The sequence below is a fragment of the Drosophila hydei genome, unplaced genomic scaffold (assembly GCF_003285905.1).
Source record: "Drosophila hydei strain 15085-1641.00,03,60 unplaced genomic scaffold, DhydRS2 tig00008122-arrow-pilon, whole genome shotgun sequence".
NCBI lineage: Eukaryota > Metazoa > Arthropoda > Insecta > Diptera > Drosophilidae > Drosophila > Drosophila hydei.
In genome coordinates, this window is record NW_022045833.1 from 5061069 (window position 1) to 5074218 (window position 13150).

Sequence of the window (13150 nt, forward strand, 5' to 3'; positions counted from 1 at the left end):
AAAGCTGTTATACTGTTGTATTAAAAACTGTTAACAAGCTGTTATATGTTACATTTCTGTTATGCTGCTTACAAAACTTTTCTGTTCGGCCTTAGCCTGAGCTTTCAGTGCGAGCTTTTACTCAGTTTCGCTGTTGCTGTTGTTGTTGTTGTTGAGCTTTCACTCCTACTCAATGGCCGCTGCTTACGCTTACATGCGTTGATGTGTGCTATTGTGTTGCATAACAGCACAGTAATAGCCGCGGAACTAGGACATCGTATCACATGTTGCATTTCAAACACACTCACTCACACCCACACACACAGACGTACACACACACAAGCTGCGACTGACTCTGTGTGTGTTTGGCATAGATTTGCCTGTTGTTCGATATTTTGGTTGCTTTTTGAATTCGCATTGTTGCTGTCAGTTGTTGTTTGGGGTATGCTTTTGCCTCCCACATCACTCAGCCCCCTCTGCTTCCACCTCCACCTGACTCTTAGAGCTGTCAGTGAGCTATCCAGCATCAATCATAAATTATAATTCACTGACTCACACAATTTAAGCTTTGAATGGTTTCTCTGCACATTTTCGTTTGACATTTTAATCCACTTTGGCTTTTTTCACTTTATTTTTTTAAATATATATTTTTTAAAAAATAAATTTAAAATTAAATTTATATGCAATAAAATGCAATTGAATTGCGCTTTTCACATGTTTTCTCTTGGTTGCCGAAATGTTCCATGGCTGCCATATGTCCGGAAACCTATACCATAATATTATATATTCCTTTGCGGCTTTAACTGAAATAGAAATGAAAATAGAAATGTTTGACATTGAAATATTTTAATGGAATATATAGAGGCTTTTAACAGAGTGATTAAATTATTGATTTTGCAAGTCTTCTAGTAACTAAGAATAGTTATTCGAAATTCTTTCCAAATTTTTAGCTTTTGGGTAGTGCGAAAATAAGTGAAAGAACTTTTCTAATAATAATATTTATACTTTTTATTTTAAAGAACTTTATTATGTGAAGAAAAATATGTTAGCTACGCTAAAGCTTGTTCAAATAGAAGTGGAAAAGTGTGGCATAATCATTTTAAATAGCTAAATATACCAACCAATGCCAACCAGTGTTGAGCAACGCAGTGAGCAACTCTCAACGAACCTCACTATATTAATTAAATTAAAAATGAATAAATTTAACTTAAGCTAAATAGAGTCTGCTTTAAATTGGTAAATTAACAGTTTTTCATAACGGTTTTAGCTACTCAAACGTCAAATCTAGTGTTGTTAAACATCAACCGCTATGAAGCAATTTTTTCACACTTTCTTCTAAAGCAAACCTTATGAAATCTGAAACTAAGTCAACAAGGAAAGTAGAGCAGCTTTTCATAAGGGGTTCTATATAGTTAAAAACCACTTTTGGCCAGTGTTGATCAATTTCGCTAGGTAATGAGAAAAAAGTTGATTAGAAAAAGAAGTCAAAATGTGGCTGCAGCGGCTGCTGCTGCTGCTGATAAGTGAAAAAAGAACCGCTATAGGTGTGGCACAATGTCAACAGGCGGGCGAACGCCTCTAAGGCGTGGCAGTGGAGAGAGCATGAGGCATAGGAGTCTGCAAGCCGCACTTAATCGGCAACCACGGTAGCCACAATGGGGTGCACCACAGCGTGACAATGCCTGGTTAAAACTAATTTGTGTGTTTGCCCCCCAGGGTTTGGCCCACTCTTCAAGCACCAACAAACACACACACATATAGTTGCACGCACGAGCGCTCTTTAGGCAAAATGGCGAGCGTAGCTGCTGTTGGTGGTGGTGCGGGCGGTGCTGCTGATGCTAGTGGTGCATTGTGCGCTGTGCTGCTTGCTAAATGTAAAATGCAGTTATGCATTTCTTAAGTTGAATCAGCGGCAATGACAAAGCGGCTGGCGGCACAAAGAAGCGCGGCTGCCAAGTGGGTATAGGTGTGTGCTGGTGTGTATGTGTGTGTGTGGGTGTGTGGGGCACTCAAAAATGCAAAGAACCCAGCTGCGAAATGCTGAGAAGCTGATGACAACGCCAGCGCTTGACTTAAGCAAAGGCTGTGACTGCTCCTGCTGTTGTTGCTGCTGCTGCTGGTGTGGGCGTGGCAAAGTTTTCACAGCGCACACACAATTTCCGTCCACCATATTTTCGTTGGGGCTGCTTGGCCCGCGGCTTGCGCGCGTTGTCAGTTTTTTTTTCTTTCTACTTCTTCGTTTTGATGCTTGGGCAACGCGCGCCTGGCAGCTTCCCTTTGTTGTTGTTTCATTTACTTGAGCGCATAAAACAAATGCACATAGTTCCGCTCGGCTATTATCCACTTGCAGCGGCATCAGCGGCACTTTGTGTGACTTAACAATGTGCCCCGTGCTGCTTCAAATTCTGTTCTGTCTTTCGTTTCTGTGCCTGCGCCTGGCTTAATCAACACGCTCTCGTCAAGCGTTGTCCTTTACTTAGTTTTTTGTTGTTGCCGTTTGGACCACAAAAAGCATTCCGATTGCCCGGCCAAAGCCGCAAGTATTTCAGGACCAAATTATTTTCATAGCTTTAGCTTAAAAGCTGAAATGCCGGCGCCGTCCTGCCACTCTTCTATAAACCAATTGTTGTTGGTGCTGCTGTTGTTGTAGTAGCAAACGCATTGCCATTGCCATTGCCCCTTGGCGCTGGCAAAGAATTAAAAATATTTACTGTATTTGCCAGTAAGCGGACCGAGGTAGGGGCGTGGCTGCAAACAAAACAAGCAAACGCTCGCAATCTGCATGACTTGAACGAAGTCGTGGCCAGAGCTGAAAGCCAAAGCCAAACATTGCAGGAGACACAACGCCACAAAGAGAATGCCCTAGTCTATGTGGGTGTAGCTGCGTGTACGTGTGCCTGCGCGCGTGGCAGTGTGTGTGTGTCGCAGTGTGCCCAGCCAAAAAAGAGCCCAGGGCTGCGGTTAGCAGCACCAACAGCCAAAGCATTCCAAACAAATATGAGCAGCATAATTTTTGTACACCAACAAAAATGAAGACAAATAATATATATATAAATATATATATATATATATATATATATATGTGTATAGAAGTAAATAAAATAGTCAAGTTGAATATAATTTTTGCAAGTTTATATCCTGTTGGCCAAGCGAGACGCAGCTTTTCGTCAGTTTTTCTCTTAATTTGTTGCCAAAGCCAAGCGAAAAACAAATATCGACAGCTCAACTCTCTGCTGGTGTGCGCGCGCGTGTGTGTGTGTGTGTGTCTGCTACCCAGCTGTTGGGATTACTTAGTTCTGTTTTTGGCTCTGACATGGATTAAGTCCTTATGAACTTTTCATGATTAATGAGGCTTTGAAAACTTGTCATTATTTGCCAGTCGAACAAACTCCTCTCTCTGTGTGTTTCTATGTTTTGGTTTAGATACGTCATTAAAACTCGTCATTTAGGCTGGATTCTGTTGCTATGGACCTGTATTGGCGCAGCCACACCCCTTTTTTTGATTGTTTCTAGCTGTCATTTTAGTTATTTACATTTTATAATGAGACAAACATTAATTCACTCAAAATGGCTTTTGCCGATGCGGGTTGCACGAGCTCCATTTATAATATCTGTCAGAGCAGATATCTATTTCTTAGCGCAGCTTGATTAGCACTCTTAATTAGTCTCTCCTGAGTGCTCAGTTTCCTATTTCCAACTTCTCAATTAGTCTTATGACCTTTATAAGGCTAACTAAAATCTTATATAAACAGCTTGAGGTTCATAAAATTAAGATTTATTTTAAGCCTAACATTTGTTAAGCTTCGGTTCATAGTTAATAAGTTGAACTCTTTAGATATCCTGCTTTCCCACTCTCACTTTCACTTTCTCGCCACTCTCTTTAAATATCGCCTTTCTATGCAATTTTCATAAATTTGATTTAAGCCAAAACAAAGTTTGTATTTGAAATGTTTAGTTTCACATAATTCTGTTTATCTTTAACCAAAGCTTTAATTAAATTTCGCTTCACAGTTCGTTCATTATTGAAACTAGTTTCTTTTTAAAGTGTTTTACTGCCTTTTGATACACATTGCTTTAAGTTCATCCCATTTTGTGGCTTGCGTGCTGCTTCCACTTTCTTTATATCTATATATATATGTACTCTTCGTAGCTGTTTGGTCCTTGAGGTTCTTGACTTTCGAGCTCATAGCGTTTGAATGCTCTGCAATTGGTTTGGGTTGCCTTTGCGGCTGAGTTTTAATTGAGGCTGCTTTTTTGGCAAAGTGCCTGTACGTAAAGAGTCCGGAAAACCATGAAATGCCAAATCAAATTAGGCATATTTAAGCAGTGAGTTTAGTGCCAAATGTTTCTCAGTGCACTTAAATGTGTATAATCAGTGCAGACAGTCGAAATGGACGGCCGCGGCTAATGAGAGTTTAGCCAGACCCAGAGGCGGGCTCGACAGGCTGTCAAACCATAATGAGATGAATGCGCTTTAAAAACAAAACAAAACCAAAATACCTGGTTAATTCGAATGCTTAATGCTCGTTTAGGGTTCAAACTCAGCTGAATTTATACAAAATTTAATTTCTTTTTGATTGACAAATTTCCATTTAAAAATGGAATCAATATATTATTTAAAAATTCCTTAGCTGCTAAAGAGGGTTTGTGCTGTAGTATTTGATATTTTGCCACACCTCCTGTAGGCGTGTGCATAAACCATATAAGACGAGAGGATATGAAATTTCCAGTTTGTAGCTTGCTTTTCAGATAGATAGGCGAAAGCACAGCAGGTACAAGTTAAACTGCTGAAGTATTTAAGAGACGATATGAGTTATATAAAAGAAGTAATAAATCAAAAAAATATATTAAAAACAAGACAAGTTAACAAGATATATATAAAAAATAAATATATATTTTAAGCTTGATTTTCATTCAGACAGAGACGAATGTACTTTGAACAGTAAATAGAATTAACTCAATAAAACCAAAATACTCCGTTTGTGCAGATTGTGAGCGAGTATAATAAACTTGCACAAATATTTGGTAATTATTTAGTTGCCTGGTTTTTCGATAGCGTGGCCAGAGTTCAGGCATTATATTAAGTGTGGTAAAATGAGTGTAAAACATAAAAAGTTTGAGCTTTGGTGTGAATGGACACAACAAAAAAAGTTGGACTGGCTGCATGTTTCTGCGGGCATTCGCTTGCTCTCTCTCTCTATGTGTGTGTGTGTGTGGGAGGGGGCAGAGGAACATTGGGGCGTGTCAAAAGACAAACGCCCGACCAGCTGCGGGTCAGCTGTTGCTAGTAGCTGTTGTCTTTTTTAAATGCTCATTACCAAAATGGAATCGACCAAAAAAAAAAAAACAAAAATGGAAAGCGAAAAACGAAAAAGAAAGAAGCAGAAAAGTTTTGATAAAAATCCTATTATAAACATAAATAAATAGAGTGCCAGCAGAGCAGGCAAATGCCAGGCCCGCACACACACAGTGCTCGTTGACTGTGCAAACATTATGAGCGCTTTGACTTGTAGGTAGAGGTAAAGGCATCTGGTAGGACGGGGGTGTGGCGCGGCAGCTATTGCTGGCAAAGTCAAACAATGAGGCAAGCCGAGTCCTTAAAAGGACAAACCGACCGAAACTTCATTAGTGCCTCTCATCTAGCATCTGAACTCAGCTCAGACTCAGACTCTCGTCTCATCTCATTCAGTATGTACAGTGGCCCTACATGAGGGCTGCAGGCCAGACAACTACTATTCACACACAAATGCACTGAGCGAAAGCTGGCAAATTTTAAGCTCATTTTCTTTTTGGTCTAATTAATATTTTTGTAATGAGGCAACTCTAGAGTTAAGCTGGCTTACATTGTTTTGATTTTGTTTTTTGTAGTACGCAGATTAAATTAATAAATAATTCGAATTTGGGTTGAGTGTAAAGTCTTAAAAACAAACAAAAAAATTTATTAGAATATTTGGAATTGTACTTGAGGATTTATTTGAGTAAAAATTTGTGACAAGATTAAATTAAAACATATACATAAATATAAATATATATATAATGAAAAGATAGTAAAAAATATTAATTAAAATATATTAATAATAAAATATTTACCAAAAATAAAAATATTAATAATATAAAATAAAATATAAAAATAGTAAAAATAATTATTATAATAAAGAATATTATAAATAATAATAATAATATAAATTTAACAATTTGTGATTATAAAATTGCCTCATTTTAATTTGTAGTATTTTTATTATTTAAAAAATGCTTAAATTTTAATATTTAAAAATAATTTCAGAATTTTTTAGCTAATTTATAATTTTTTTTGTTTTAAAATTTATGAAAAACAAAATCTTTGAAAAATCGATGTTGATTTTACTTAAAGTATAAAGCAAAAGAAAATTAATGTTAAGCTTCATTTTTGGATGTTGTTTAGAAATAGAAAATATTTTATTTTTGAATATATTTTATATATTTTAAAATTTTGTATTTCCCTACCATTAACTCTATTGTTCAATGCTCTTCTTACATATCAAATAATTTGAACAACTGAATTACTAGTTTCGCGCAGTGCAGCTGACACGTGCTCCTTGCTTTCACCTAGGAATTTAAAATGAGGTAGTTGTTTTTTAGTAGTTTTACGCTCAGCGGCTTTCAGAGTCGCCCCGTTGTTACCATTTCATTGGCTGGCATCGCCCTGCGGTTTATTATGCGAACGGTCGACTCTAGGCATATATTCAATATTCATATTTCCGAGCGAAAAAGGAAAATTTATTACCTTAAAAGAAAAAGCCCAACACACACACACCCACACACACGCAGATGTTTGCATGTGAATATAAAGAAACACATTGATTGGCAAGGGTGCCTGTCTCAGTGTGCGTGTGTACGTGTGCGCCTAGTTGTGGTCCTTGTGGGCGTGGCATATGTCGCTGTCGCGTAACCTTTTGTTGCCAATCGCAAACTAGAAAATTGTTTGTTTTGTCGCAAAATCGCTGGCTGCAAAAAAAAAAATAATAAAAGGAAAATTTAATCTCAAATTGAAGGCATTTTGTGGCACAGTGGCGCCTAAGCGAAATTGCCACGAAACAGCCGCAGGTGACATTTGTGGCAAATGTCAGGTGGCAGCAAAGGCAACCGCCACCGTTCGCTGCAAGTGGACCGTAAATGCCAGAGCGCGCCTTTAAGATATATATCGTATATATATATATATATATATATATATTTGTAGAGTTGCAGCACAATTTTAGAACTAATATTTGTATTTCCACAATTTATGACTCATAAATTGCGTATTTTGCGAGCGTGTGCGTGAGTGTGTGTGTGTAAAAGTGTGTGTCTGACTTGTTTTTACTTCCCTTATGGGTTGTTAGCACAAATTTATGAGCTTGTCGCTCTAAAAATTATGCTAAAAAATTATTTACTGCTAGAATAAAAAACAAGTTTTGCATTTTTCAAAGTTTTTTTTTCTCAACAAAATTAAAAAAAATTATAAAAATTAATTCTTGTTTTCAAAAACTTTAAATAATTAAAAAAATGTATATATTGTAAAGTTGTCAATTATTCTCCGCTTGCATCATTGATGCTATCCATCTTAAAAGTACAATTTTACAAATAGCAAAGCGAATTAAAGGGCAATTATTTATATGAATTATATGTCGATGATTTATCTTGGAGAATAAAATATATAAATTTTCTGCTTTTCTATAGCTTGCTCTATAACTGTTGCCAAAGCTATAATTACTTATTATTTATTCGTAGTTTTATTTATTCTTCATATTTTGATTTTGAAGATATTATTATTAAATATTACATTCTAAAATAATTATTGCTTTTTCACATTTGTCGACCAAATTAATTGGTTTTGTCATGGCACAGATTATTCACTTTGTGCAGCTGACATGCTATTTGGTAATTAAAATAATATTTCAAATCAATTAGTGCGAACAAAATGTGCTCATGCTGATTGTTCTCTGGCGATTATTCACCTTTTGGGAACTGGTATAAAAAGGCATTGCAAACGCGGTGAAAAATCAGTTACAAAATCAAATCATAAGCAAAATGAAGCAGTTCGCATTTATTGGTGTTTTCCTTCTGATGTTGGCCGTTGCAATGGTGAGTGGGCGGGTGTCGAGGGCCGCGGGCGAGAAGGAGGTAATTGAAATTATGTGTACTATAAAATTTGTTTTGCTTCGGCTTTATAGGCTGCCATGCCGCAAATGCCGGTAAAGCATTTGGGTCAAATTATGAACTCCGGTTTTCTCCAGCGAAATGCCGGACAACAGGGTCAGCAGGGACAGGGTCAACAACATGGTCAACCCCCGCAAAAGGGTCCGAATGGCAGTGGACAAGGGCAGAACTGAGTGTTAATTGGTTGTTGAACTAATCTAAATGGGCTATTGAAATGAGTTTCCGATCGAATAGTTGTAGTTGCTTGAGCGCTCAAGAGTTGAAATAAAAATCATTGCATATGTACAAAAGTTCTTGAAGATTTTCAGTTGAATCTATTTAAGAAGTTACCTCTGGTTGTTGAGAGAGCTGAGTTAAAGTTAACATGTGTTATCTAGGGTACTGCTCTTTAACATATGTTGACACCACAAATCAGAAATTGAACCTATGACACCTGTTACCATTGTATTTTGTCTTAACATTGCTTTGTTATGTTAAGTTTTACGTGACTGCTTAAAATAGAGTTAACACACTATACTCTGTTAGAGAGCTTCCACATATTATTGAAAATGTTATTCAGTAACATAGAGATGATAAGCTCTTCTCTTTATATCCATTTCATAACATGGAACAATATTTATATGATATTTTCACAGCATTTGTATACCACAGATTTTCAGCCTACCCTTGAGCTGATATTAATTTTGGTTTACATAAACACATAAGCAGTAAAATAATACAGTAATAATACATGAAATTGAACTGAATGTTAACTAACATTGCAGTTCGTATTACACGTTTTAGCCAAGATTCTGTTGAGAAAACTTTTTAAACAGAAAGTTAAGAAAACTGATATAAAATTCGAGTGGCAACAGGCATAAAATAATCAATGCTGCAAAATGTTTCAATAAGCAACAATTTAAAAGATGCCCCTAACTTGAAATGTTTACAAAAGTGTGGAAGTGAGAGGAAGCGAGAAGAAAGGCGGAGAACGTGAGAAAGAAAATAAAAAACTTTTAAGTTAAGAACAAGTTTTTTATATGCGCTCGAACCGCAGCTTAAAAGTAACCAAAAAACTTTGAGTTAAAGACCAATCTGCATATGCAGCATCTACATGTACAGTTAATATACTATACAGATACACCCACACATATATATATATATATACATACATATACATATATATATGTATAAATATATCTGTATATTTATATCTTGTTCTTCGTGTGGCAGACAAGGCAACTCGGACTTTTTCCAGCTGGCAAACTTTATTAATAAAATGCACAAAGTGAACAAATTATGAGCATCAAATACATAAATATAGTCAAACTCTCTACAATGCCGTAGGTTCATTCTTTTGCCAACTAGACTTTATAACTGTTTCAGCGGGGCGAGAGGGTGGTGGGGTGAGGCGTGGCGTGGCAGAGGGAAATGTCTAAAAACAAGTTGCAGTTGCGTGACTTATTTCATTTAATAAATTGCAGAGTGCCTATTACCAAAAAAAAAGTATAAAGTATTTTTCCTTTTGCCTGCCAGCGCTTTATAATTGCATTTACCATGTCTCAAGTCTCAAGTCTGGCTGCCACGCCCACTCACGCTCACGCCTACCGCCCGTTGTGTGCGTGTGTGTGCATTACTCTAATTTCCGAGCTTATGCAGCTAGGGCAGGCGCTCATGTGTGAATGCACCTGAGAGCAGCTATATCCAAAAAGTTACAGCTAACACAGAGACCCACACATACATACACACAGGCACAACACACACACACATAAATGTGTCTCTTCGATAACCAAATGCTTGATGAAAAACTTACGGCAGCAAAGGTAGAAAAAAAAAAGAAATAAATTTTCTGAATAATGATTCTTTCAGCCGTATCCAATAACCATATCGAAGCAGCTCGACGTATCATCAACATACACATATATGCATAATTTCCGTTATGCGTGGTGCTGGATTGGGGAAGGGGGTACAAGGCGGAGGGCGTGGCCAGTCACATTAGCAGTGAGCGTATAAACAAATGCAAGCTGGCAGCGCATTGAGTGAAAGCTCTGCACAGTTTTTCACTCCAAGCGTGCAACACGTGACGCTACGCATTGAGTGTTTAACGTTGGCTTGGTCGAGGCAACACCCAAGGATGCTGCGCCAGAGTCCAACATGTTGCTTGCCACAACGAGGCGAACGAGTGAAAAGCCGAAGCGTTTACCAAACGCGAGCGAAAAACCAAAAAAAAAGTCTGAAACCCGAGCTAAACGAGCTTACACGAGGTGGCGCCTCCGCACGAGCACGACGAACTGATAAAGCCAGCGGTTGCTGCCACGGCTGCTGCTGCTGTTGCGGCCTCTGCTGCTGCTTCTGCTGCTGCTTCTGCTGCTTCTGCTGCTGCTGTTCGCTGCTTCTGCTTCTGCTGCTGTCACAGCGTTTGGCTAAGCGTGGCAGCAGGCTCGCGCTTCGGTCAGTTGAACATTTTCCATGCTGTGATCAAGTTGTCTTTTCCTCTGAGCGCCGAGCGCTGTGAACGCCTTGGACGAGGAGCAAAATAATAAATACGCATTCGAAGGAAACTCAAGCCGAAAATATCACGTTGCCCCAAAAGCAAATAAACAAACAAAAATTAATGGCCGAGCATCAAGTGCAGTGCGTTTGAATGTATGTGTGTGAATGTGCATGTGTGTGTGTGTGAAGCGTGCTTAATGGCTTGAGAAATTTGGTAGGCGTGGCAAATGCTGCTGCAACAGAGCAAAGACCAAAGGACGCCAACAGCTAGGCAGGAAGCGAGCAATATGCAATTTCCAAATGGAAACTGTGTATGAGGGTGTGTGTGTGTGGCCATGTGTGTGTGAGAGAATGCTAGTGTGTGTGTGGCAACTTTGGCTAACTGCAACAATTAAGTTGCTAAATTGTTGCTAATTGCTGAGGGGTTTGCTCTGAGTGTTTGTCCAACAGTTATCTATATATATACAGTATATATGGTATATATGTATGAAAATATATATATTTATCATATATATTATATATATATTGCAGTTACAGCTCAACGGCAAACAATTTGTGAAACGACGGACTGACTTACATGCATTTTATTAGTACATAATATCAAAAAAAAAAAAAAAACAAAAACAAAAACAAAATCAATTCAATTGAACTTAAAATAAAAAAGAAGAAAAAACACCAAAAACAAACATTTTTGTAACTTAATTACAACCAAAAAAAAACACACAGAAAATAAAGAGAAGCAGAAAATCAAATCAATTCAACGGTTTCGTCTGAACTGGGAAAAACAACAACAAACAAGCAAACAAACAAATAAAATCAAAAATAAATAAATAACAAAAAAATTGAATTGTGAAATGAAGTGCCAAAAAAACAGCCGTTAAATTCGTATTGAAAATCAACTGCGGCTCAAATGAAATTCAATCAGAAAAGAGAGGAAAAAACGTAGCCAAGTAACAGCAACTTGAATGGGCAGCATATCAAAAGGCGTCATCGAAACTGCATTGTTATCGAATTCGATAACAAAATAATTTACAAAAAAAATAGAAACGTGAATTAAGTTTGACAGGCGCAACCAATGAAATCAACGAAGACGCACAAATCGAGCATGGAACCTAAAATTGTAATGTACAACAGTAAATATATGTATATATATATATACTATATACACACAAACACACACACACGCTCAAACTCACGCCCTTAACACACTCAAGAAAATTTTGCACCAAGTCATGCGTCACGTCACTTTTTCCCAACATTTTTTGTTGTTCCTTTTTCATTTCTTGACTTAAATATTGAACAATATAAATAGCATTTCATGCTCATTGTTACACACTCACACACACACAGACTCACACACAACACATACACAATTCCTATGCAAAATCATTTTTCAAATATATATATATATACTTTTACTTGTTTTTTTTTTTTTTTGCAAGTTAAAAGCTTTTTAGACGCAATTTCTGCTTTTATTTAACAATGACTTCTCCTTCGCACACACAAAAATGCAATTTGTAAATTTCTTATTCCATTTGAATTTAACTAATATTTTCCACTCCACAACAATAAGTAAGTAAAAACTGAAAACCAAGAACAAAAATCGCAGTAAAATCTTTAGACAATCTTTTCTATCATCTGGCCATTAGCGTTATTTGTATTCACAAAATTGTTGCAAATTGACTCGAATTTTATTTGCCATCAATTATGCGCGTTTCATATCTCTGACTCTTGCGGCAAATTATGCAAATATCTGTTACATATATATATATATATATATGTATGAGTAGTATGCATACTGTTTGTGTTATCTGGGCAAATAAACAGTTATATGTATGCATTGCATTTGTGCGCAAATATGTAAAGAATGCATCGTGGATGTAATTGACTAATAAAGTGTTGTAAAACTTGAATGAGAAAGATATTATATTTATATTTATGTAGGGCTTACAATATAGCGCGCAGAAGTTTGCAACATTTCAGTGGGTTTGGCTTAGAAACATAGAAATTAGAAAAATTAGAATTTCGAGAACAAATATATAAACATAGCAACTATAGCAGAATGATCCGATATATTGTTATTGAACTATATTTTCTCTAAAGACAATGCAAGATGACTTACGCGAGTTTTAGATAAAGAAAGTCCTGTAATAAACCTTATAAAGCCTTATATAAGAATAAAGTGAAGAAAAGTCTCTTAAAAGTATTTCCTTTGAAGAAAATGCTATTTATTTATAAACTTAAATTCCTGATAAATTACATAAGCCAATATTGTGCGCAGCCAACAAGTTTATAAAGTGTAGCTAATAAACATGGAAGCTGCAGAAGAAGAAAGTTGTATAGACTCTCATAACAGTATGTTAGTAACAGGTACAGCTGCTCTCCTTAACATTTGTGGCTATAACAGCATTATGTTAAGTTAAGCATAAGTGGACCCCACAATAAATATTAACAAGTCAAATTTCTAGAAATATTAAATCATTTTGAAGATATGTGCCATTAGTATAGCTAGATAGCTGCACTT

General features: G+C 36.6%; 2 protein-coding genes and 1 long non-coding RNA gene across 9 annotated transcripts in view; 2 read left to right on the forward strand and 1 right to left on the reverse strand.

The window, feature by feature from the left end:
* LOC111593945 (pneumococcal serine-rich repeat protein) overlaps positions 1 to 13150 on the forward strand; it is a 91352-nt gene that overhangs the window by 25165 nt on the left and 53037 nt on the right. The window contains exon 1 of one of the 6 annotated variants that reach the window (XR_003944325.1): positions 11460 to 11746. The exons of 4 other annotated variants lie outside the window; for them this stretch is intronic. The gene's annotated coding sequence lies outside the window, so the exon portion shown is untranslated. Of the gene's footprint in view, positions 1 to 11459; positions 11747 to 13150 lie in introns of those variants that run through there. One more of the 6 variants, XR_003944323.1, reaches the window with a different exon arrangement.
* LOC111593947 overlaps positions 1 to 13150 on the reverse strand; it is a 68093-nt gene that overhangs the window by 20736 nt on the left and 34207 nt on the right. Inside the window, exon 4 of one of the 2 annotated variants that reach the window (XR_002751076.2) lies at positions 686 to 782. The exons of the other annotated variant lie outside the window; for it this stretch is intronic. This is a non-coding gene — a long non-coding RNA (uncharacterized LOC111593947). Of the gene's footprint in view, positions 1 to 685; positions 783 to 13150 lie in introns of those variants that run through there. 2 annotated transcript variants of the gene reach the window in all.
* Positions 8010 to 8392, forward strand: LOC111593946. The gene is made up of 2 exons (XM_023307039.2): positions 8010 to 8079; positions 8169 to 8392. The coding sequence occupies exons 1-2, from the start codon at positions 8026 to 8028 to the stop codon at positions 8325 to 8327; spliced, it is 213 nt and encodes a 70-aa protein (XP_023162807.2). The 5' UTR covers positions 8010 to 8025; the 3' UTR covers positions 8328 to 8392.

Coding starts and splice junctions, on each gene's coding strand:
- LOC111593946 (XM_023307039.2), top strand. CDS start 8,026: ATGAAGCAGTTCGCATTTATTGGTGTTTTCCTTCTGATGTTGGCCGTT. Junction 8,080..8,168: donor TGATGTTGGCCGTTGCAATG/GTGAGTGGGCGG, acceptor TCGGCTTTATAG/GCTGCCATGCCGCAAATGCC.